General features: G+C 32.3%; 1 protein-coding gene across 1 annotated transcript in view; it reads left to right on the top strand.

The window, feature by feature from the left end:
* Positions 1-26,638, top strand: part of PTPRD (protein tyrosine phosphatase receptor type D) — a 2,806,204-nt gene that overhangs the window by 2,649,761 nt on the left and 129,805 nt on the right. The window contains 4 exon segments of the mRNA XM_074282898.1: positions 5,279-5,488; positions 12,922-13,082; positions 18,434-18,448; positions 23,207-23,319. Of these exon segments, the coding sequence (XP_074138999.1) occupies positions 5,279-5,488; positions 12,922-13,082; positions 18,434-18,448; positions 23,207-23,319 (499 nt within the window).

The following is a 26,638-nucleotide window of genomic DNA, read 5'->3' as shown; positions in this document are numbered from 1 at the left end:
ATATTTTTATCTAAGTTTCCTCTAAGGTAGGTACTATAAAGATTGTCATTTCTACCTTACAAATAAAGGAAACTGAGGTCAGAGAAATGAGATTACTTGGAACCATATGTTTATAGAGTCAGAGTTAAAAGGGAAGATAGAGATATTCTAGTTGAACTCTCTCTCATTTGTAGATAGTAATTGGAGCTCCAGAAGGGTAAAGTAAATTGTCAAGAAGAAGAAAGAAAGAAAAATCACACAGCAAATGACACCCAGAATTCAAATCGAAATTAGTATTATTTCCATTGGACCACATTAGCTCCTCCAATTGTTCAAGGTGATGTGATAGAAGTTAAGACTTCATCACAGATCCAGCCAGGGACAACCCAAATGATATGTAATCTTTGAATTTAATTGCACATTTGAGGTGGGACCAGTTTTTGATTGGAACATAGTGCACTTTCCATTTGCTGCCATCCAAACATATCTTTGTGATTTAGAATAAAATAGAGGCAGCATTCCAACTGAATAAATGCAAAATAAAGGGATTCTCTTTGTAACCTGAATGGTTGCATTTGAGATTCATTGCACATTTGAAATACTATGGAGATCAGAACAATTCAAACATCTCAAATACCTAGGAGTTAGATAGTAACTCCTGGAAACGACAGTAATATGGATGAATTATGATACCATCCTACCTCTAAAATATGAATGAAATCAAGAGTACATTCAGGGTTTGATCAGTGAGGTTGAAGTGGTTTGGTGATATATTCACACAAACTACTGTTATTTGTACTTGATTAACCAGCTTTCAAAGGGATACATAGCTGACCAACAGGCTGTTTGCTTTTTTCACATTTAGTGACTGCTAACATTTACATTACATCTATGCTGACCTTTTTCCTGATTCCCCAAAAGCAATATTTCTCCAGCATTGGAGGTCAGTTTTTTTTTTTTTATAAAGGACTTTTAAAATTATCCATATGAACACCTATATCTTTAAAAGAAAGGTGACCTAATCCAACCTTGTAGATGGAGAACAAATACACAAATTATCAAATGTATATTAGTACAAACAGGATCAGTAGAACTTAAGTCATTCTACTCATGAGGGTATCTCTTTATTTGGGGATTTAATAAAAGTACAACACTTTTGTTTGTTTGTTTGTTTTTGTTTTATACAATGAAGTTTTGGCCAGAAAGTTTACATTTAAGGTTAAGGTTAATTCACATGATTTAGTTATTTTTTTCAGATTTTTTTTAAATATCTAAATTTGTTATATGTAATTAAAGAATATGAGTTGTGTACCAACCTTAAAGGACATTTAGTCAAACACGTTTATTTAATAGATGGGGAAGCTGAGATCTGATGTGTACTGAGGTTGGGTTGAGGAGGGGAGGATGTAGGCTATGACAAGCCTAAAGTCAGTAGGCTAGTTTGTTACAAGAAGGGAGAATGGGATATGACAAACCTAAAGTCAGCAGGCTGGTTTGTTACAAGAAAAGAATCTTAAGCTCAGATCTCCTGGCTTCTAATCTGATGCGCTTTTGAATTGCTAATTAATTTGTGAAATTATAAAATGGGTCAGTCATGTCTGGTTCTGTTGCTACAATGACAATGGGAAGTGAGGCTGTCCTCATGCTTTAAAAAGGCACAGAGAGTACAGAGACAGACCAAGAAGTAAAAAAAGTGTCTTGAGACAGACAACTTGGGGTCAGTATTGAGATAGTGGATGAAGTTTTTTGAATCATTGTGGGGAAGAAAACAGGGAGAGAGAGAGAGAGGCACAGAGAATCACTTAAAAACCATGGATTACAGGTGAGAGCATTTGGCTACATGGATATTGATGAAGATGGGAGATGATTGGGGAGAGGACCTCATAAATTTTTTGTGGGCTAAAAATCCCAGTATTAGCTGTGCCACCTTGAGGCTAATTCATTAACATATCCAAATAATCTCAAAGATGTTGGTAAAATTTTAAAGTTAGCAGATCTAATTCATCTCAAAGTTATCAGTAACCTTTGGTGTTCTGCTTGTCTTACTGTAGATTTCTGGAATTTATCTGAAATTTCCATATTATACGACCAAAAAGCCCTGAGAGCAGTCTTACTAGTTACCTCTGATTCAGCAGATATTCCCAGGATGTGTTTTTATTAATATATAATACAACTTGTACATTATGTTCCTTTGATCTTGGTCTGTGCATGAATTCTAGGTTCATTTTGGAATCTGCCTTCTTGCTATTATAACTTGATGCCAGCTACTTTTAAACTGACATTGTATTGACTAGAAGCAAAAATGGTAATCAAGGGAACCAGAACAAGATACAGTTTTAACATCTTTCTTTTAAATCATAGATTTAGGTATGGAAAAGCCATTAAATGATCCTTTATTTTCCAAGTAGGGAAACTGAGGCCAGGAAAGTTTGAATGATTTGATTATGTTCATGCAGGCAATAATGCTATAAAGTAGTCCAAAAGATCTTTTAGATATGTAGATAGAATATAAGTTTACATATACATAAATATATATGTATATGTGTATTTCTCTTTTTTCAGTAAATTAAATCCAAATAACTGAGAAATTATTAGAGTATCAGAAATAGTCTTATTCTTAGATTATCATTATGTGCACATTTCTTTTCTGTTTTGATAGCATATACTTAAAATTTTAGTTAAAAATCGTGTACTCATTTATGTGTCTCTAAGAAGCTCAGACTAAACATGATCCTTTATGTCTTTGAGTTAACTTCCTGGTAAATTTGGTAATCAGGAGAGGAGAGGGGAAAGATCCATATTTAGTCACTAGGATCTTGAAGAAACTATAATTAAAGCTTGCCATAGTGAGCATGTGTTATAATAAAATTTTCATAAGAGTTACTTCTACTCACTTTTACACTGAAGTTTTAATCTTATCCCAGACATTTAATTCTAATTTCTCAGCTGTGAATATGCCTTTCTCCATCCACTGTGTTAACTTCACTTTGTGGTAAAAATCTAAGCCGGTTGCATAAATGGCTACAGAATTATTCTGCATCTTTATTCTTCAGTATGATGATGTTTGCCCAAGAAAAGACAAAGAGTAGGTGGGAGGAAATCTCAAGCCATCACTCAGTTAAGGGGAAGCCAAAGGACCTTTTTCTCTGATCAAGAACATATTCACCATTATAATAAGTGAAATTAAATAGTTAGGCTTTGTCATTGTCTATAAAAAATAAAGTATTAGTATAATGTGGATCTGAGATTTGTTCATTAAGATTTAGAATACCCTTGAAAATAAGTAGAGAGGAGCTGCCAACATATTTTTACCAAAGCAAGACACTATTTCACTTCAGATTATGTCCATTTTTCTTCTTAGAGAAATAAATATAGTCAATATTATTTGCATAAGCTTAAATGATTTCTGTCTTAAAGTGTATTTTCAAGTCACTTGTATGATCAAAGTATGTCATAAGACTGGCTGGTTTCTATTTAGGCAATTGAATAGTACAGCTTATTGGATAGGAGTATAGAATGGGCCTATAATTGGCAGACTTTTAATCAAACTCTCCCTCTCACATTGTCATACTAATCTCTTTGAATCTATTTCCTCATTATGAAATGTAAATTAGAATACCTCTGGTATCTACCTCATAGTGTCATTGTAAATCTTAAGTAAAATAATGTATATAATAATGATAATAACAATAAATAACATTTCTATAACTTACCATGTGTTAACTTCTTTGCTAAGTGCTTTACAAATAGTATTTCAACTGATCTTTATAATTAATAAGTTTATTTATTTTATTTATTTTTTCTAAGGTAATTGGGGTTGTGACTTACCCCGGGTCACACAGCTAGTAAATATCTGAGGCTGGATTTTAACTTAGGTCTTCCAGACTCCAGGTTGAACACTTTATTTACTATGCCACCTAGTTACCTTATTTAAAGTAAGTGTTTCATGACCCTTAAAACTTTCTATAAATATCAGTGAAGAGGAGGGAGTCTGTAATGCATTATTAACCTTCCGCTATCAAGTGGAGAGTTCTAGAGAATTCAAGTATGTTAACCCTGGGAAGGATTCTAGAAATCATGTAATTTAATGCTCTCCCCTTTTGACAAATGAGAAAATTAGAGATTTATAATAAAATCAAGACATTTGATCTAAACTTGATTGAAAGCACTGCCATTGTGTTTAGAACTTTGATTCTTTAGATAAGTGATTATACTTATTGAGGTTCAGAACATATTACATAAAATATAATTGAGAACTTATAATAATTAAGCATTTAAGGGTAATCATATGGGTATTCAAGACAATATATGATCCAAAAATAATTTTTGTTAATCTTAGAGTAGAATGTGACCCCACTCCCAAAAATAATCACCATATTTACATGAATTTTCTTACTAGTATATACCAGAAAGAAGAACAAATGCTACATGTCAGGGAGAAACTTGTTTGGGATTAAAATATGAATAATTCTTAAATAGTTCATTAAAATTTGACCTCCTGCAAAATAATGAAATGTAAGGCACTATATATTTATAAATAATGTATCAATTTCATGTGCATGAAGACAAATATTCTGTTATTTTATATTGATGCTGGGGAAAAATCTGTAAAGTGCCTTATAGCATAAGCAAAAGTATGACTCAAAGTATGTCTATAAAATCAAGTGATGTTTATGTTGAATAATTAAAATGAGACAGAGACATGATTACTTAGCTAAGAAATTGTAGGGTAGTGAAAAGAACAGGATCTTTGTTCAAATCTTGACTCATTTTCTGTGTAAGTTGGTGCAAGTTGCTTCCCGTTTTTTTGAGCTTGAGTTGGGTTTTTGTTGTTGTCGTTTTGGTTTTGTTGTTTTGTTTGTTTTTTTTTTTCTATTAAACAGAAGGATTAGATTATATTAGGTAATCTCTATATTCTCCTACTCTATCTCCTGTGTTCCTTGCAAGAACCTGTCTAATTCTCCTCATATAAGTTTTAATGTGCTATTTACTTTTCTTTGTAGAAATTTGTGAGTGTGGACAATGATATGATTTATTAAAAATTGACTTCTTTGGTCATATTAACATTGAGTGATCTGATAGTAACTTCTAGTACCTCATTTTCACAAAAAAGGCAAGAAATAGAAAAAAACCAAGAGGATTAAAATTTAGGAATGCTGGCATATCCAATGAAATCCAGATGCATTGCATTTAGTTTGGCTTTGGTCTTGAAATATATTTTCCCATTAAATTCCCAATAGATTCTATTATTGATGTTTATGTCTTTTTCTTTTTTTTCTCCCCAACCTCACAAAAAAAGCTTCTTAAGGAAATATCTCGGAAACGCAGGAGCCTCCGTCATGAAAGAGAGGTTGAACTAAAGCCATATATTGCTGCTCATTTTGATGTTCTTCCTACTGAATTCACCCTGGGGGATGAGAAACATTATGGTGGCTTCACAAACAAGCAGCTCCAGAGTGGTCAAGAGTATGTCTTCTTTGTCTTGGCTGTCATGGAGCATGCAGAGTCGGTAAGATTACTGTGCTTTGGTTTTTATTCCAGTGAAGTTGAGTGCAGTTTAACATTTATAAAATATCTATCTTGTTCAAACCACTGTGATAAGTGCTAAGGATACAAAAAGGCCAAAATGAAACAACTTCTGTTCTAAAGGAAATTTTATTCTAATGGGGAAATATATATATATATATATATATATATATATATATATATATATATATATATATATATATATATATATATATATATATATATATATATATATATATATATATATATATATATATACACACACATATCAACATAGACATGAATATGTGTGCACCCTCATATAAATTATTTACATCCATATGTTTATATATATATAAGCATATGTACAATATATACATGTATGTATATTGTTATATAAAGACATATGCACATGTATCTGAGTATATGTACATGTATTAATGATCTCTACATATAACATATTCATAATATCTGTGTAAACATATAGATTTATAAATATAGATAATATGGACATTAGTTAATAAAGTAATTTGAGGAGAGGGGATTGCACTAACAACTTGAGGATCAAGAAAGGCTTTCATCTCTAGGGCAGGGTTGAGGGTGGAGTGCCATGGAAGCAAGAAAAAAAAGAAATTTACATAATACTTTTAAAAGGAATAGCAGGTTGCACATTAAAGATTTGCAATTTCACATGCAATCATTTTTTTCCCCTATTTTACTATGTTATAGAATTGCTTGTTTTATCCCATAAATTAAAAATTAAAAATAATTTAAGGAAGACTTCAAGTAGGATGTTTCATCAACATTGCGTCTTTAAAAAAGCTAAATGATTTTCAATGCAGAGCTTTATTATCTTGTAAGGACTGTTTCATTTACTGAAATTATATCCCCAAGAAGACAGCCTGTGCTAAGGCACAAGGATAGGAAATAGAAGCCCAAGTTCAGGAAGCAACTAGAATGTAGAATGATTAAAAGAGGAGTAAAGATTTTTAAAAGTATAGAAAAGTAGACCACAGAGTCATATTTTAGAGAATAGGTATATATTCTGACCAATAATATCAGAAAGTTATTTTTGCAGCTCTGTGGAGATGGGATTAAAAAGTGGTGATACTGGAAGCAGAAAAATAAGTGTAAAGACTAGTGTAAGAATCCAGACAATAATCAATCCATCAACAATTATTTGTTTAGCTCCTACTCTGTGTTAGACGCTAGAGATACAAATTCAATAAATGAAACAATCTTTTTTTTATAAGATGAAAAGTTTTGACTGTAAAGTGAGGACCTTGTGAGTAAAGAGAATGGGATAGGAATTGAATCAGAATTAGCTAATCCTGAGAGAAGAAAAGGTAGAGAGAAAAATCAAAATTTATCCCATGATTAGTGAAATGTACTAGGAAAGATAGTAGGGATTTCTTCCTAATAGAGAAGTTTAGGAAAGAAAATCTAGTTGTTTAAATGTTCAGCTTGTTTTGGTAAGTCTTTGTTTTACTTAGTCTAGCATGGTTTGATTTTAAAGACATGCTTTGATAATATTTTTAATTTATGTTTTTAACAACAGGCACTATATATGATGAGGAAAATTTTCCCCCAACCAACATAAAGTGATTGCTATTCCATTTTTGCCTGTTAAATTATGTTCATATAGGTCATCTAGGAGGAAGTAACCAATGATAACTGAAAATGCATTTCTAGTCATAGGATAGAAAGTTCTAGATACAAAAATTGGCAACTTATTTTCATATAGATGACTATTAAACTCAAAGAATAGAACCTTTTGAGATCATTTAAGATGGAGAATTTAAACATAGAAGAGAAAATGGTATAGGAGAAAGCTATGAAGTATTTCCATGGCGAAGAGACAGAAAGTACAGAAGCAAAGGAGAATCAAATAACTAGGAGAATTAGATCAGTATCAATTAGATCAGGTGGTTCATGATATTAAAGAAAAAAAAAAAAACAAAAAAACAAAAAAACCTCCCAAAAAGTCAACACTGAGAAGAAATCATCAGTCTGAGCTATTGTGAAATTATTGAGAAAATTGAAAAGGACAGTTTTGGTGAAGTTGTAGAGTTAGAATTCAGATTTCAAGAATTTGAGGACTAGGTAATGAGGAAGTGGCAGCAATGACTTTAAATGACTTCTTCCTTGGTGCAGAGAGGAGGAGAGGTAAAGATTCTCATCTTCATTAGGACTCTGAGCTTTTCTAGTTTATTTTCAATCTAACCTAAAAGGAATATATAAAATCTATAATGTGATCAAGTTGTTTGGACCCATGCTGGAAACTGTCTTCTACAAATAGTATGCTAATAGTATAGAGTGTGTTGTATTTGACGTTGTTATTAAAACCTAATTTAATTGCTTATAAGTTTTGTGACTTGAGCAAGTTTTCCTCTTCTCTGTATTTATTTTTCTCACCTATAATATGAAGAGCTGATGGTATCAAATGAGTGGTATCAAACTCAAATAGAAATGGATATAGAAAACCACAGATTAACATTTATTTTGTATTTTCATTTCTTTCTATTAAACATTTCCCAATTATATTTTAATTCTGTTTGGGCTTTGAGTTTGGAGCAGAAGGACTAGATAATTTCCAAGGTCCCTTCCATCTTTTATATACATATACATATATATCAACAGTATAAGAACATCCTTTTGGTACTTCTTTTAATTAAATATTATTGGATAGATTCATTCCATTAGATTCTCAATAAAATTGATTGTGTTAAGACAAGGCTACAGTTTATTCTATATACATATTTTTGCCTGAACTCATCTTTACTTGAAAGAGAATATTCAAATAATATGGTTTTCCCCCCTGAGGCAATTAGGGTTAAGTGACTTGCCTAGGTTCACACAGCTAGGAAGTATCAAGTGTCTGAGACCAGATTTGAACTTAAGTCCTCCTAATTTAAGGCTCTGTATGTAATTATTGTGGGAGCTTAGGAAAAATAAAAAACAAAAAACTGAGTTTCTCTTTTAAAACATCCAAAAATTGAAGTTTGGAATGATGAGGTGCTTTTTTGTTTGTTTGTTTGTTTTCTTTTGGTTTTGACTTTGAATTTGGAAGCACCATTGAAATAGTGATGCTTATTCCCAGAATTCATTGGGAAGATCTGTCTAATGTGAGATAAGCAGAGCTGACTTCTTTAATTATAGCAATTTACTTGTGACTCTTATCAGTGGAATATAAGAAAGTTAGAAAATAATTCAGCAATAAGGAGAATTCCTGAGGTGGTCTAAATAATGAGTTGTCTTCTCTTATGTAATTCTTCTTATTCTTATGTCCCTTCATGCTTGGGTTGCTTTAGCTGAATGTAATACTGTTTTGTATTTTTTTTTTTTAAATCCAGGAAAGACAGAAATAGGATGGAGGGGGGAAACATGATAGTTCACATTGAAATTTAGCATCTCACATTCTGGGTTTCTAATTGATTCCTCAGTCAGCAAGGCAAAGTAATTGGGTTCAGCTAGTCAGCTCTCCCCCATACCCACACCCCAATCTCTTTCAGATATAGAAACTTATCAAAGGATTCTCTATTAGTATTGATGCTGAACTGTGGGGCTTCTTTTCAAATGACTATGGAAATTCTCAAGTGGAATATCAAATCAAAAGACAGCCTTTCTGCATAGGTTATCTTTGTGCATAAATAGTGATTTGAAAAGAAAATGATTGGCTCCTTGGAATTTTTAATGTATAGAATAAATTTTATACTTCAATGTAAAGATTGTAAGGCAGAGTATGAAGGGAAGGGAAAATAAAACTTTTTTTTAAATTAAAAAAACACCTTCAGTTTTATATTGATGTATATGAATATATGTACATATACATTTATGATTATAGATATCTATGTATAGATGTATGTATGTGCATGAGTGTATACATATACATATATATATATATATATATATGTGTGTGTGTGTGTGTGTGTGTGTGTGTGTGTATAAATATATCTGTACTTAATTGTACTCCTCCTTGGGGGAAGGAGGGATGGAAAGAATAAATGAACACATGAAATGAACAAATGAAAACTACAAGGAAGAAGAGAAAAGATGGACAACTCTGAACACAATGCGTAATATTTATTTTATAGGCTTTCTTGATGTGGCAATTTATTTCTTTATATTTTGAAACCTTTTTTATGTTCTACTGTGTACATGGCAATGATTTTTTTTTTTCTATTCTGAACTTAGCTTTAAATCAATTAAGTAAAAAAAAAAACCTGTCTGAATTAAAAGAGATTTAAAAACACTGTTATAATACAGTAGAGAAGGCACTCTCAGAGGAGTACTATCACACACAAAAGAAGCACAGCAAAAGGAGAATTTTTTTTTTCTACCTCAACTCATACCAGAAAAAATTTCCTGTCTTTTTTTCTGGAAGTCATAATTGAATGGTTTTTAAAATGTTTCAAATTAAGAAGTTATCCATGCACTATGGTATCTATCCCTGTATCTCATTAGTTACAAACTTTTTTTTCTTGTATTTTTCTCACTCACTTTTCCATACAACTACTTTAAGTCAAAATAAGCCAACATCATTTGTTTCAAGTATTTCTTAAGTGCCTTCAGTGTAGGAAGATCATTACCTGAGAGGTCTTGATTCTGACAAGTAGGTATTCAACTAAGCAATACTACTTGTATTTATACTGGCTTTTGGTCTTCTCAAAGTGCTTTCTGATTGCTAATTGAATAAAATACTTTACACATCTATAGGTAGATTAGTTTAATTATCTGGAAAAAGCATTAGAGTAGCAAACAAAAAAATGAAAACACCAACTTCCTCCAGTCTTCAGTTAGAAAATGTAAAGATTGTCAAGATTATCAGAAGGTTAAGGTAGGATGAACTAATAATTATTAACTTTTTATTTGACCCTCAAAATTGATCAAAATACAGAGGCTTGCAAGGAAAAAAGTTCGGTAAAAATTTTCTTTTTAATTTTCATAAATCTCCATTCCTCTTGATTCTCAATTTGTTTTTCATGTGAAATGCAAATGTGTCTGGTGGAGAATTGTGCTTAGAGTTCCTGTAAAAACCTCATCATTCAGAATTCCACAAACTTATATTGATTAAACTTTTAAAGTCTGTCCTCCAAGATTGGTGAATTTTTGAGTTATGATTTCTGTCATTCTTTAGAATCCTCTGTCTGACTGTGGATAAACCATTTGACTTCTTTGCACCTCAGTTTCCTCATCTGTAATATGAAAGGTTTTGAACTTCTCCCCTCTGACACCTCAATTCATTCTAGGTCTGTGATCCTATAATGTGTCTTTGGATTGCCACTCTCCCAATTAGTACTTTTGTGACCACAAGTTCTGTTTCCATCCCTGCACCATAGTAACTTACCTGTAAATTGCAGGGATCAAAGTGACCTGTAACATCTCTTCAACCCTTCAATCTCTGCTATATGATCTGATGATCCTGTTTGTAATGTTATCTCAGAAGTTGGGCTGGAAAAAGCCCTGACTTTTCTAGTCAAAGCATCTGTTCAAATCCCCTGTCACTGGTAACTTCTGTAATATTGGACAACAAAAATTTAACTTCTTTGAACCTCAGTTTCTCTTCTGTAAAATTAGAGGGTTGAACTAAATGACTTCTGTAATCCTTTCAGCTTTGATTTTCTCATCAGTTATTCTTAAAGGATGAAAAAATAGCTTAATTCTTTTCATGCAATGGAAGTGTTAGCAAAGCTTTCTTTTCCACATACTAAAATGATTCAAGTTAAGAGGTCATCCATGTACTATGATATCTATCCCTGTATCTCATTAGTCACAAACTTATTTTTCTTATATTTTTCTCACTCACCTTCCCATCCTATTGCTTTAAGTCAAAATAAGCCAACATCATTTGTTTCAAATAATTCTTAAATGCCTTCAGTGTAGAAAGATATTACCTGAGAGGTCTTGTTTCGGACAAGTAGTTTTTCAACTGAGCAATATTACTGGTATTTATACTAACTAAAAAGTGTAATATATCTTGGAATAGCTAAGTTGGATATCAGGTCTAGAGTTAGAAAGACTCCCAAATGAAATCTGGCATTAGGCATTTAATGCCATGCAATCCTGGGCAAGTTATTTAAACTCAATGAACCTTAGTTTACTGGTCTGTAAAATGCAGATAGTAATAGCAACTGTACCCCAGAATTGTGGTAAAAGACCAAATGAGATAATAATTATATAGTGCTTAGCATAGTGTGTGGCGTACAGTAAAGACTATTTAAATGTTAGCTGCTATTATTATTATTATTATTATTATTGTTAGGCAGTGAGCAAGAGCCTGTATGTCTCAGTAGACATTTGAAAGAAAGTTTACTATCATTCCTTAGAGCAACTTCTTTCTTGAATGTTCTGATCTTACTAGCCCTATCCAGCTCTCAGTCCTTTTCAGTTATTCTTTCTATCGTATTCATTTCATCTCTGTACTTGGGTCTCATCTAGTTTTAAGAGAAAATGCTCAAAACTCATCATTGACTTGTAACAAGACATAAATCTAATTTCATAACTTAATCAGCTGAACTTATTGATTCCATTCCTTTCTGGTATTTTGGTATTCATTTTTTTCTTCTACCAATCCTCTTTATCTACTCCATTTAGCTTTCTGGTCTTTTTTAGTTTGATACTCATTTCACAAATCCATTCATAAGAGACAACATAGGGAGAAAGTATCAGTCAGAATAGACAAGCAGATATCTGGTACATAATGATGATGAGTTGAAATCTTGTCTTGGTTTATCCTATACCTATCAACTTTAGTAAGCATGGACAAGCCCCATTTCTTTGTTTTATGAAATATTGGTGTCAGTTACATAATTGGAATAATTATATTATCTATCACCCTAACTGTTCTCTCCTCACTTTACTTTTGTTGTCATCTATACAAGTTAATTAAAGAGTCTCTGAGGGATAAGGACTCAGTGTTGGGCATATTATAGTGTCTTGCTTTTTTATGTTATACTCTTTGCAGTCATTTTATCTTAGGCCATTATCAATGAACATGATGTTATAAATTCATTTCATAGCTAGCTTAGAAACTTTAATTGATTTGATTTGATTTGATTGTCATAAAATCAGTAAACTACAGAGCTGGGAAATAAGGTATTATCTTAATGTTTTTGACACAAAATATACTACTGTCTTCTAGCCCATAATAGATTTTAATAAATACTTATTGATTCATTAATGACTTGTATTTAAGAGTTTTAAAAGATATCACACATTATTGATTCTAAGCTAACATTAAAATAAATGCCATCATTATAACAAATTATATTGTACATAACATTTATTTTTCCCACAAGCCACTTTCGGAAATTACAAAGTAAATACAATTAATTATTTAGGGGAAACACCGTTATTTGTCAACCAAATATCAGCTTTAACTTGTCTTCTCCTTTTTGAAACAATTATTTTCTAACAAAACAAACTCTTTTTCCTCAGACCATGTATGCAACTAGTCCTTACTCAGATCCTGTTGTATCAATGGACCTCGATCCCCAGCCCATGACAGATGAAGAAGAAGGATTAATCTGGGTCGTGGGGCCAGTGCTTGCAGTTGTCTTTATCATTTGCATTGTCATAGCTATCCTCCTCTACAAAAGGTAGGCTTGCCTCATAATTCTATTGAAATGATATTCATTGGTGGGGAGATGGAGGCCATAGAGTATATTTATAATCCCTGACAAATATCGTATCTTCATTGCATGATTTATATTTAGTAGTAATATTTTCAGGAAACCTCCAGAAATATTTGATGCACTGATTCTATATAACAGGAAAAATAATGACTATTCTATACAAAATCTTATATGGTTATCGTTTTCCAGCTGTCTTTATTATAACATTCTTGGCTTGTTTTCCTCTATAAGGACGCATAAACTAGTTTATTCCCATCATGACCAACTGATGTCTTTCTTTTTCCTGTCTCATGTATATCTGCTTAACATTTCTGGGCAGCTTTATCAAATAATGCCAAATTATAGTGGAAAATATGCATTTCACATGTCTTGCCCCATTTTATACTCTGTTTCCAATATTTTTATAAAATGTAATCACTATCTTGTATTATATGTTTTATCAGTATTACAAGCATTGACATTTCCTCCATCCATAAATATTTTAAGATGAAAAGAACGGAAAAGCTTGGGTTCAATTAGAAAGACAAAAATGAACCCTGACTTTTCCAACATTTTTCTGACCTTTCTATTTTATTTATAACCTTTCAAAACTTGCTTCTTATCATTTATCTTATGTTCTCCATGAGTAGGAGAAGCATTTTCCATTTTTTTCTGCCATTAAGCTTCTTTTCCTTCAATATTCTAATAGTACTTCATGATTTCAACTTCCATCCCTATGCAGGAAATTGCCTATTTGGCTTATCATCATTGATTTTTACTTTTTTTCCCCATATTTTTTCACTTTCTGCTTTTATATTACCTATTTCTGGATACCTTTTACATTCTACTGCTTGATTAGAGCCAGTTTGGTAGAGAAGAAGGTCACCATTCTTCCCCTCCAGCTTTATAGTATCTTCCAACTCTGCTATTAAATTCATTATATTCCTCTCATATGCTTTCAGACTTTTATATTTTCTTCCCAACCTCTTGAATGTCACTAAATTCTACAGTATCATCCTTTAAAATAACTGTAGAATTTATTCATTCTCTCAATCCACCATAAATTCATCTATTTTTGCTCTTGGATTACTTTAACTACCTGTGCTTTTATCCACCTCTCTTTTTAATGAAGGCCCATCCATTCTGGATGTACCTGCCAAAATCATCTTCTTTCACCACCATAAAGTATTTCATCTCTCTCCTTCCATCGAGCCCTTCTAAAATAGATTGAAACCTCTTGATATTGACCTCTCCCCTACTCTTTACTTGCTTATATCCTTTTCATTTTTTCTTTCTCCCCCCATGCATTAATTCAACTTATGTTTCTCCTACTCTATTTTATAAATGTTCATTTGTGATATTAACCATGTTCCTGAAATAGTTTCACCCTTTTTGTTCTCTCTGCTTGCTCCCTTTCCTTATGAAAACTCCCCTAAAATAATCCCTTTCTCCTAAAGGTGCTTCCTCAATTTCTCTCAAATGTTGAGAAGAGGATGAGGGAAGGAATTAAGGAGATTCTCAATTCTCATTCATTATATGGTCTTGCTATCTCCCTAATGCTTGGCTGTGTTTCTTTGGTTTATGTTTTACTGACAATGCTGGATCATTTGGGGCATATAGGGTCTTGGAAAGGAATGAGAAAATGAAAGAACCTCACTCTAAACAATGGTTTCAAATATTTTTTCTTGCTCAAATACTTCCCTGGTGTTTGTATTAAGGATCATTACTGAGTAGTTTTCATGCAATGCTTCCTTTCTATCCCACTGTCACTTCTGCTATGAGGGATAATAAAAAATTATGGAAATATCCCAAAAGCAAATGGTAAGGTGGAGAAGAAAGAAAGGCCAAAGTGTGTAGCTGAATGAGTTCCTGAATGATACTTGAGAACTGATCAAACTTTTCCAAATAAGAATTTTGTGACATTTCCTGCTTATACTATAAAAATTATTGAATGAGAGTTTAATAATAATAATGCAGATTTCTAATTGCTCTCATAGTTTTTTTGTTTTTTTTAATTTGTGTCCACATCCGAACTCCTGTAGTAATCAGTGCTTGCTGAAAGGTAAATTCCAGATATGTATTGAAGGCCAAGTTTTAGTCTATCTGAAACCCAAAATGGAACATTTTCCCCACTAAATATTATGGTTTTCTTCAATAAACTTAATAATAATGTATAGATTTATTATGCTCCATGATTTATACAGCATTTTCATCATATTACTTCTTGTGAGGTGGGTAGTAGCTATATTAAAATCTTTATTTTATAGATATTGATGCTGAGTGTCTGAGGAGTTGCAACTTTTCTGTGGTCACAAAACTAATGAGAATTGGGGCTGAAATTCAAATCTGGGACCTCTGACTTTAATCCTAGGATTCTTTTTTTCTAGGTAGGTAGAGTGCAGCAAGATTTCTTCAGAGATTTTTTTTCTGGAATAGAACTAGACAAATTCATTACCATTTGGTAGAAATAGTAGTATTAAATATCTCCCAGTTTAATTCACTCATTAGATGCTACCTTAGAAAGATATAAAGACTTTTCCCTTAAAGGGAAAAGATGGGTTTATCATATATTCTAAGGATGACCAATTTTCATGGTTCTTTTTTGATAAAACATAGAGTTAGGCTTGTAGTATATGAGTGAGAAATTCAGTTTGCACACTGAAACGAACAAACCCTAACTGAAAATGCATTTAAGTGGTAACTTACAAAGTATTTCTGAAGTAGAAATACTTGTCTCAGCAATAAAGATTTGATTGGAAATTATTGACTTGAAATTCAAGTAGGTATAATGATGCCCCTTAGGGTCATTATCATAGAGCAGTATGTAAGAAATTTGGCTGAGTCCCATCAGTGATGCTTTTTAATGAATAAACTCTCAGCCATATGCATTCTTTCAAAAGTCATGTCTGCTTTTGTCAGTTGTCATTTACTTCATTACATGGATCATTGGAAATGATTTGCAGTTTTTATTTCTCTAAGTACTGTTCTCCTACAAAGATGATGCTACTGACCCACTACTGATAAGAAGTGAATTTTAACTTGTTTTGTCTTATATCTTATCTCAGCACTTTCTTATGTCCTCCACCAAGTACATATTTGTTATAGAAATGTTTTAAGTAAGGAGTTTAGTACATGGGCATGACAAAATCACTGAGGAAAATAGTGGTTAACCTACAGAATTTCAATTTCAAATCATAAATAATACAAGCAGACAAGAGGAAAAAATCATTTGTATAGATGTATTTATGTATAACCAGTTACAAGAATTAACCCATCCAATAATTATAAATCTGAAAAGTGTTGTTCTACAATGGCTGAAGCATATTTAATGTTAGAAAAAGAGAATAGATAGTGATTTGAAATGTAGAAAAAAGAAAGAAATTAAAAAGATGAAGCCAGACATTGGAATTCTATTACAAACAATTGAAACTTCTGAATAGTAAGAAATAATAGCACTAATCATAATTTTAGAGTAAATAATATTTATTCTTATTATAATGATTTTATATGTAATGAAAACAAAGTAAATGAGTAAATAGAGAATCATATATTTGAATTCTCAGAATATTTTTTCCAGTTCTAGCATTTTTTGTGATCTTAGGAAATTTATTGCTTCTTTTTGTTCATTTAAAGACTGATAACATACCCCCACTCACCATCTAGAAACACTATTTTTTGTTCAATATTTTGAGATCCTTGAAGGGAAATGCTGTATAAATGTCAATATTGTTCTTAATTCCCTCGCATAGAACCTTGATTTTGTCTGCCTGGTGTATGTCATAACATTGGTTCCATACACACAATTTAATTTAATGTCATTCATAAGTTTAAATTCCTAAAGCTTCTTCATTCAAGTGTTGCTAGATATACTAAATATGGGTTCATAAACAGATATAATAAACCTGATTTCCAAAGGAGTATAAATAAATTACATTTTTAGATGTGCTGATTCTTAGGAAGACTCAAGTATCATTTTGGGAAAGATAATATTAACACTATTCCACTCTCCAAAAGGAATTGATTGGCTTTCACAATTGGCCAGTTGACTTTTGTCATTGACCTATGGAAGCATGTTTGAAACTCTTTTATAAGAATGTATGTAACGCATGTTACTTGTGTAGTCATAGGTAGGGATGTTCTCCTATAGTGGATGACCCTTTAAGAATCTGAGGATAAGAATGATTTAATAGCTATGGTAGATATGCCAGTTTCATTATTCAGTTTGTATTTCTACATGTTTATCATTAGGAATTAATCACAGTTTAACCCAAGTATTAGAACTTTGCTGAACCTGTTACCAGCTCACAATTTGGAGGCACATAATCTCTTCAAGTATGCTTTTCTTTTTCTGTTGACTTTGACAGTATCCCTTATATGCTAAATGGAAAAATATAGTTTATATAAAGTTCTTCCAAGATAGGAGTACACAAATTAATTCATGTTAATAACAAGCCTTTTTTCATTATATAAAGTTATCAGCAGCCTAAACTACTATACTTAGCATAGTACCTGGTTCTTAGTAATGAACATGAATTGACATGTTAATACAAGTGGAAGTTTTACAAATATGAAACAAATGTACACATATGGTAGTATGCCATGAATTAAGAATATGTCTGCCCTATGGTTAAAAAATTAAAGTGCTTTTCCCAATTAGCCCTGCTAATTCATCATAGATTTATAATGATGTGGATTATAGTTTACATAATTGAAAAATGTATTTAATCCTTTATTAGAAAAACATTTATGATTACTTAACTTGTGTAAATATATTTGAAGAAACCATTTCTGGTACTTAGTAAATATGGTACCATTGTGGAAACTTTTTCTGTAGTTTAATTTAACTTCTGGAAATTTGCTATCACTAAAGAAATAATGTATCCACTTAACTAAAACATTTTTATTTTATATGCACAAATCTGTTACATAGGACTTTACTATATCCACATTAGATACATTAGTCTTTTTCCCCCCCAGCATGTAGCACATTTAGTAAAAATCAAATTATATATCTAATATCAGCCACCTCCTGGGATATAATTGATTGTGGCATTATTTTGTAGGCGACGGCCAAAAGAGAGTATGACATTAATACAAAAATGTTTTCTTTAACAGCAAAAGACTCTCATTTGAACGTAACCTTGTGTCCTCCATTTATTCCATGATTAGAAAACATTCAATGTTTTTATAAGCTGTCATTTGCTAATTTGTGTAAGTTGCATGTCCCCACTATAGAACACCATTTCTTGGATCTCTGGTTGTCATGGTTACTCCTTTTGCCATTGGCCAACTAACATTTAGCCTTTTTTTCTCCTCCTTGCTGCATTAAAATGGAGCAGTAAACCTGACAGGTGAGAAGTAAAGAATGAATTCCATTTACTTCCAGTAAGAAAGAGGAAAAGGGAAAATAGTAGCCTGGCATGATGGGTGACAATGATGGTGGTAATAACTTCAAAAATAATGTCAGACCAGAGGATCATGGGCAGATTATACTTTGAAAAACTTCTAATATGATTGTTAGCTTTTGTATTGCACTTTAAGTTTCGCAAATTGCTTCTATTATGAGAGAGTTAGGCAAATAGGAAGGAATTTGAAGTGTTTTATTCTCATGGTGTAAGAAGAAGAAACTGCCTTTTTCTTTTCTTCTCCTTTTAGGTAATTTAAATTATTTCATGAATGCTCATCAGTTGGGCAATAGGGAGCATTAAAGTGTGTACTTAAATTTTTTTAAGTTGAATATATACTCTATTACATAGTTCTTTGTTTCTATTGGAGATCAGGCTAAAAATCATAAAATAGGTCATCTGTGAACATTAGAATAATCTCATCTTCCTAAAGTGATTCTGTCCTGTGATACAGTGCCATTATTTCATTGTAAATAATCTTGTGATTCCTTGAAAATAGGAACCCACCAACTTTTAAAATGCACTGCCCTAGTTATGTCCACTACTATTCAATGCAAACTATGTTCTATTGTTGTCATTCATAGTTTGACATTGAATAAAGAATAAGATTTTTGAGTTTCAAAGGAGCGTAGATAACATTTAATTCAGCTTTTCATATAGGCAATGCATCTCTCCTATGCTTTAATATTTCAGGAATCAGTTATTTGTTTCGTGTGTATCCTCTTGCCACTGATGCACATTACAACCTTCTAATGCATGGAAGATAATTATTATGAATTGTTTTGATTTGGCAAACATTGGGATCAGGCCACTCTTATGATGATAAAGTACCTCAAACCCACCTAGATACATTCATAAATAACAAATATTCTTAGTCCCAGACCACACTTGAAACCTTTGCAGTTTGAGAGACCTCTGCAAAGCTTGCTCTTTGTTGCCATGATTTTTGAGAATCAAAGATCATCTTCATATTACACTGAAGTAATGGTATACGAATTTAATATAAGAAAAGTTCTCTTTAGGCTCCCCAAAATGTAAAGGGTTTTTTTTTCTTCTTCAATATATATATATATATATATATATATATATATATATATATATATATATATATATATATATATATATATATATATGTATGCATGTATGTATGTATAGTGATGGATAGTTCACAAAAACCAGATCCAGTAGGGTCCCCTAAGGTCTTCTCTCCTGATTCCTTCATTTTGTATAGGAAGAAAAGGAAATCATGAAGGGTATATAACTCATACAATTACACAGTGAGAGTTTCAGAATTCCATGGCATTTGTTCTCCACTACAGTTGCCTCTTACAAAAGCAATGTTTTATACATTTTTATAGTTCTAATTGTTAAAATTCACTCTTATGAAGGAAATTTTCAGTTAGATATCCCACATTAATGAACTCTATGTTCTCAAGGATATCTCTTGCATTATTACTTTCAGAAACAACATTTTATTTTTTTTGTCATGACTCATTGTGCAAAGAATTATCAAAGATTATGGTTATTCAATCATTTTCATTCATGTGTGACTTTTCATGACCCCATTGAGGTTTTCTTGGCAAACATGGTGGAGTGGTTTGTTATTTCTTTCTCTACTTGATTTTACAAGTGAGGAAACTGAGGCAAACAGGGTTAAGTGACTTATCCAGAATCACACAACTACTAAGAGTCTGAGGCCACATTTGAAGTCAGTTAAGATAAGTCTTCCTGACTCTAGGCCTGGTGCTATGTCCACTGTGCCACAAAACTGCCACATATTACTTGTCTATAGTTTTCTTACTTTGCCTTTACTTAGAAGAGAACTTAAAGATAACATTTCAAGTATGCCTTTTTCTTTAATTAGAAAACTGAAGCTGAGTAGACTAAGTTTCTTCTCTAAGCTTAAATAGCTATAGGGTGGCAGAACATAGAACTAGAACTTCTAACTAAAATCTTGGAATGGTGATATAATTGAGCATCAATAGAAATAGTTGAAAAAAGGTAAAATAAATCTTCCTTTTCCTGCTATACCAAAAGATCATGCCTAGAGGGATACTTCCCAAGAAAGAACATGTACACACATGCGCGCATTTGATAATTATTCATTTTTTCAGTATATGATGTTTACAAAGCAATTTATTCAAAAACATTAAGAAAAAGGTATTATAATTATTGATCTCATTTTATTAATGAGAAAGAAAGCTGATAATCAAGATAAGCAAGTAACTTGCACATGGTTCCAAAATACCTACAAATCTAGTGGGACAAAAAATCTGGAGTGTAGAAGTGAAAAGTTGCATCCATGTTCCAGTAGGTTGTCTTTTTCTACAGTTGCCAAGAACAACTGATTTTCCCTGACTACTCTGTCAGGAGAGGATGTCTACCCCTCCAGAGTGCAGGAGAATTCTCTTGAGTGTTTAAAAATAAAGATGATAAGAAGGAAAGCATGGTCTTGTACTGTCCTTTCACTGAGTTTCAGTATTGTGCTACAGTTCTGATCCCAGCAAAGAAGGGGAGGGGGAAGCACTTTTTTTGGTAACATATCAATTTAAATATGCAACAGTATACTTCCTACAAACTCGTAGCCAACTTGCATATTTTGCAAGTAAAGCTGAGTGACCCATCAGTGACAGAATCACAGACTATAAGAATTGAAAGGGATAAGAGATCTAGTCCAACCATATATTTTACAGGTCAGGATAATGAGGCCCAGTGAAATTAAGTGATTCGCATAAAGTTTCCCAGTTAGCTCATAACAGATTTGGCCCTAAATCTAGTGCTTTTGGCACCATACTGTGCTATCTCTTGATTTTATTAATATGCCTCTCATCTGCAAAATACTCTTAGATTTCTGTTGTTTAAACATCATCAGATATATTCCCATGCTATTGGACCTGGTTAAATTTCAAAGCCTAAAGTCAATCATCTTTTTCTTTATTCCATTGTGTCCTTTCCTACCTTCTTATTTTTTTCTCCTTTTTCTCATCCCTTTCTGTCTAACTTGACCTTTTTACCCCACCCTCAATCCCCTTATCAAAATTATCAATAGCTTCTATTACTTCATCAACTTTACCTCTTCTCTGATTAGTCCTGTCATTTCTCAAGTGCATCTGTCTCCTAAGACTGTCTTTGACATGCCAATGTTGACATAAGAAGTGGCAGTCAGTAAGTTTAAGCGGTTAAGTAGGTAATAATAGACCCACTCACAAAACTGAGACCCATTTGGGATGGTCTTCAAAACAAAGTATTTGAGCAATGCAGTGTGCTTTCCTTCACCTCTCTTTATCCTCTGGACCTCCTATATGCAAGGAAAATAAATACAACTGAAAACAAAGAAGCCCTTTGACCTCAGTCATCAATGACTGACTAGGCAATGATTCTATATGTCATCAAAAAAATGGCATTTCATTATCATGGCAGTGACAATGCTTCAATGTCCACATTTTAATAGTCAGGGCAAGCATTCCTGGAAGACCCAGAATATCTGTTTCCCAGTTTTGTAGTACCTTTGCTATATGCAGCAATTAATAATGCAACACTCTGATCATGACTGTTGGCTGAGATTCTTGAAACTGTGTCAGGTTGTCAGCATCAGAGGAGAATCACTGTTGAGGGAAGGCTTAGTAGGGAAAGAAAGTATTTAATTGCCAAGCTAAACTTTTGATCTACTTCAACCTTGGAGAAAAAAAATAAAAGATATCCCTGTTTATTTGAGTGGGAAAGGGACAATGAATAACGTAGACTTAGAATCAAATCTAACAAATCTTGTTCATGCATTTGTTAAAATTACATTATGACAGCTTAAACAAGGATGTTTAATAAAAGCAGTGGGTAGCTTTTAAAACAGAGATAAAATAGGTTGTCTGAAAGCTCACATTTATAACTAGGCACTGTTAATGAGTCTTTTGCCTTGAATGATCATCCAAAGGATTAGACGGCCACTCGAAGCAATTACTTTTTCTTTGACATTTCCATGATTGAGTTTCTTTAACGATATAAATTGCAGTTAGCTTTGCCATCATAAACCACAAAAGCAATTTTTCCCTCAAGATCAGAGGCGTAGCAGGCATTGGTGTTCTGTGGACTAAATTCTTCTGCAGTAGGTGAAGTCAGCCATACTAGGAATCCAACTAAATGTATTTGACTATCCTAACATAAGCAATACAGATAATCACCATTGTGCCCCATTACACACTTTTAAATAAGAATGACAAACACATTGCTACTTTTCTGGGTACTTGAAAAGCTAGAGGAATCTCACAGCTCAGCTCTGTTCCAATATACTTTATAGTACAGGATGCTAAGATTGTGTTCCTTCTAGCTAGATTTTGGGAGAACTATTGGAGAAAGGATGATGATGGGAGTATATGGAGTAGCTCCTTGCCTCCTATCCTAGCTATGAATATATAATATGTATATACACACCCTACTGCCATCCTATATACCTCTTTTAAAGAAGATTGGTTAGATCACTGAATTCTGAAGCTGAAAGAATCTTACAAAGCATATAAAGGTTTTTTCCCTTTATTTATTTATTTTACAAATGAGAAACAGGTGAAGAAAAATAAAGTTATTTGCCCATGGTAATTCAGCTAGTTAGTGAGAAATTCTTACAAAGAAGAGAAATATTGGGACTGCAATTTTTTTTTCATTTACCCAAATTATTTAAAAATGTTATTTTTGACATTTGTTTTATTCATACAGGAAAAGGGCAGAATCTGACTCTAGAAAAAGCAGTATACCAAACAGTAAAGAGGTTCCTTCTCATCATCCAACTGATCCAGTCGAGCTGAGGCGCCTCAATTTTCAAACGCCAGGTAAAAAGGACCACTTATCTTTCTTACAGCTCTGTCTCTCTGGAAAGCTTTTAGAATTCAGGGAATAGTATGCCTCTAGACACAAATAGATTGCTGCCCTGAATCATTGCCTTGTGGCCAATTCCCGGATGTGAATATTGATGAGACTTCTAGCACTGTAAGTCTGACAGCAATTACCTTCCTTGTTCCTTACCCAAAGTGTAGTTGTATTTCTCATTTTTTTGTGTTTTGAAGGACAACACCTACAGCATTGATGGGGAATAATGTATGTTAAATAGTACTGACATTAACAGTGACATTGATGTTTAAGAAAGTGTATGTCTCATCCTGTAGAATGACTTGCACACATCATTTACAAAATTTAGGAAAGCATAGGTTATCATCCCCCACACATTCTTTCTCCTTATTTTTCTTATTCTTTATTCCCTGAACCAAACCTCATTGACCAGTGAAAATTCTTTACTTTGGGCATACATAATGTGACTGGCAATGAGAAAATATCCTTGCTCATTAAAACAAACAACACTAAAGTGTTTCAACAGATGAAAACAATATTACCACAAAGGAATAGTTTGGAGACATGGTGATCTATCTTTGAGCTATGTCTCTGTGATACAAGACATCTGGATTCCTAAAAGAGAATGCCAGACATAGAAAGAGAAGAAAAGAAAGCCTCAATAAAGTGAGTGGCACTAGTTTTACATCTTCTGATAATAAACAAAGCAAACATGTCAAAACAAACATAAGTGTTATGTTCACTTAAATTTTTATTATGACATTATAACTTAAATAAGTGAAAAATTGCTCATGTTTAGGATGTAAAAACTATATGATGTTTCAAATCTAATTCCAACCAAGAAAAATTTAATTCTAGTTAAGTAAATTAGAAATCTGGATTTTTAAGTTATTTAAAATAGCAATACATACATAAACCTATAGACCCTATCTACTTTATATATACTTTATATAGCTTCAAGTACATACATATACATTTATTCTACATCTCTATATCTTTATCAATTTAGAAGAAGGAAGAAGATATTTATGTTCCTAAAATATCATTTATTAGGTCCCCTGATATTTTTAAAAGCTTATAAATATAAAGCATAATAATATTCCTATAGAATTGACAAGTTGTAGCTAATTATCATAAAATTATTTAATGTTAAAATTATGGAAAATACAGAATACTTTAAGCATTTCCCTGGTAATGTTAATAGACCTTATATGATTCTCAGTTTGATTATGTCTAAAAATTTTAAACCTTGAAATTTAATGCAGTTATCTGGCTTTGATGAACAGAGATGAACCCAAGAACCCTGTCTAGTCATTCTTTAAGACAAACATGAAGTGCCAGAGAAATAAAGGAATTTTATCTAAAAGATAACTTCTCTCTACCTTTGTTTTTTGTTTTTTTTTCTTTTCTTTTTTTGTTTGTTTGTTTGTTTTTGTTTTTTTTTTTTTGAGTGGGGCTTCCTGGTATACTCATTCCCCTGATCATTGTACTCCTTTGGTATAAGGCAAAAACAACAGAAGAAGGATTTACCAGAAGCCAGAATGTAAGGGGAAAGAGAGAATCAGTAGTAGAGGATGAGAGAAGCAGTTCCACTTCAGATGAATAAAATGGGAAGTTCAGAGCAAGAGTGATTTGCAAAACAGCATTACAATTTAGCTTAAAGACAATTCAAAACTTGAATGAAGAAGTATTTTGACTTAGGACATTCCTTTCCCTTGTAGCACTCCCTTCATCATTCCATTGTTTTATATGTGGTTTGGCAAAAAAAAAAAAAAAAAAAAAAAAATGCTAAGGCAGCCTTTGGAAGTTGAGCATTGCCACTTGATGTGGGAACATTTCTTCTATTTCCCAAAGGGAATATGAAATATTTAACATATCATATAAATGTGAATTGGTAATAAATTGAGTTATCCATTACAAAGTAAAAAAAAAATTGGGGCAGCTTTCTTAACAAAGATGTTTTATACTTTTAAAGTATCATCTTGACTTGTAATTCTGAGTAAATTGGGGCAAGGAGTGAGGTGGTAGAAAAGGACAGAAAAACAATATCCTTAAAATTCATTCCAGGCACATTTTGCTTAGCCTTACAATTTGGAATCTTCTCTACCTTCCAGTTCATAGTCTTTTTCTCATTTGTTCTATGCACTTAGTAAAAGATCCATAGCCGTCTGCCATTTCTCATTCTTCCTAAGGAAGTCCTCCACCCCTACCACCAAAATCATTTGGCCATCTCACTTAACTAAGTATCCCTAAGTATTGATTACCACATTTTTTTGTTGTTGTTGAATGTGCTCCATTTTCTCTGGGGAATGAAAAAAGAGAAAAAGGGGCAAGGAGAAGAAGACAAAATGGGAGGAGAGGGAGAAACAGAGACAGAGAGATACACAGAGAGACAGAGAGAGAATGAGAGAGAATATTATTGTCATTGTTGTTTTATTTCTCTTAAAGATAAATAATCAGCCTTTTGGCAGACAAAAATAAGCTTATCATTTATGTGTACCACATGGTATAGAAGTTTCTTGAATATACAGTGTTCAGAGATAAAATTCTAAGAATTTCAACTTAATGAGGTTTTACTGCATATACATAATCTCAGTTTGCACATATGCCAGTCCCTAAATGTTATCATTACTCTGTCATATTTGCTATTATTAAGAGTAAAGAGATAATTAATATTTAAGGACTTCTAACCTCAAAGAACCTTGATTATTACTGATTAGAGACTTAGAAGTTCTACTTTGGATAATGAGAGACAAAACATCACTGCTAAAAATGATGGCAAAAAGTAAAATAAAAAAATAATATATATACTCTTAAGAAGAACTGGAAAGCACTTTATAATTTCTCTAAATCTTATTTCATTTGAACTATGGTAATTTTGTGAATGCAAGACATTTGTCTTTTTTGTAATTGTTTCTGTGAAAGGATTGGCTCAGGAAAGAATCATGATATTTCTTTGCTGCTTGAATTCTGTTAAAAATGAATTTGAATATCATATGTAAGAAACATAATATGAATAAAGGCTGTTGCTAAGATCCACAAATTGAATGACCCAATATTTTTCAGAAGTGCATATTTCAGTATAATATCCCAAATCATTGAATTTCTCAACAAACATACATCCCAGAACCAAGCAAATGGATAGAGAATAGACTTGGCCGCTAATAATGTTTGCAATTATTTATTGTGTGTGCTTTGGAGAAGGATTATTAACATATTACCTTTTCATTTATTTGGGTGATAATTGAATAATTTTGGTGTTGACCATGCTAATGATGACTTTCCAGCTGCAAATGGATAGAT

This window comes from Sminthopsis crassicaudata, chromosome 1 (genome assembly GCF_048593235.1).
Source record: "Sminthopsis crassicaudata isolate SCR6 chromosome 1, ASM4859323v1, whole genome shotgun sequence".
In the NCBI taxonomy this organism is placed as follows: Eukaryota; Metazoa; Chordata; class Mammalia; order Dasyuromorphia; family Dasyuridae; genus Sminthopsis; species Sminthopsis crassicaudata.
The sequence above is the reverse complement of the archived record's forward strand: the minus strand, read 5'-3'. Positions and strand labels throughout refer to the sequence as shown.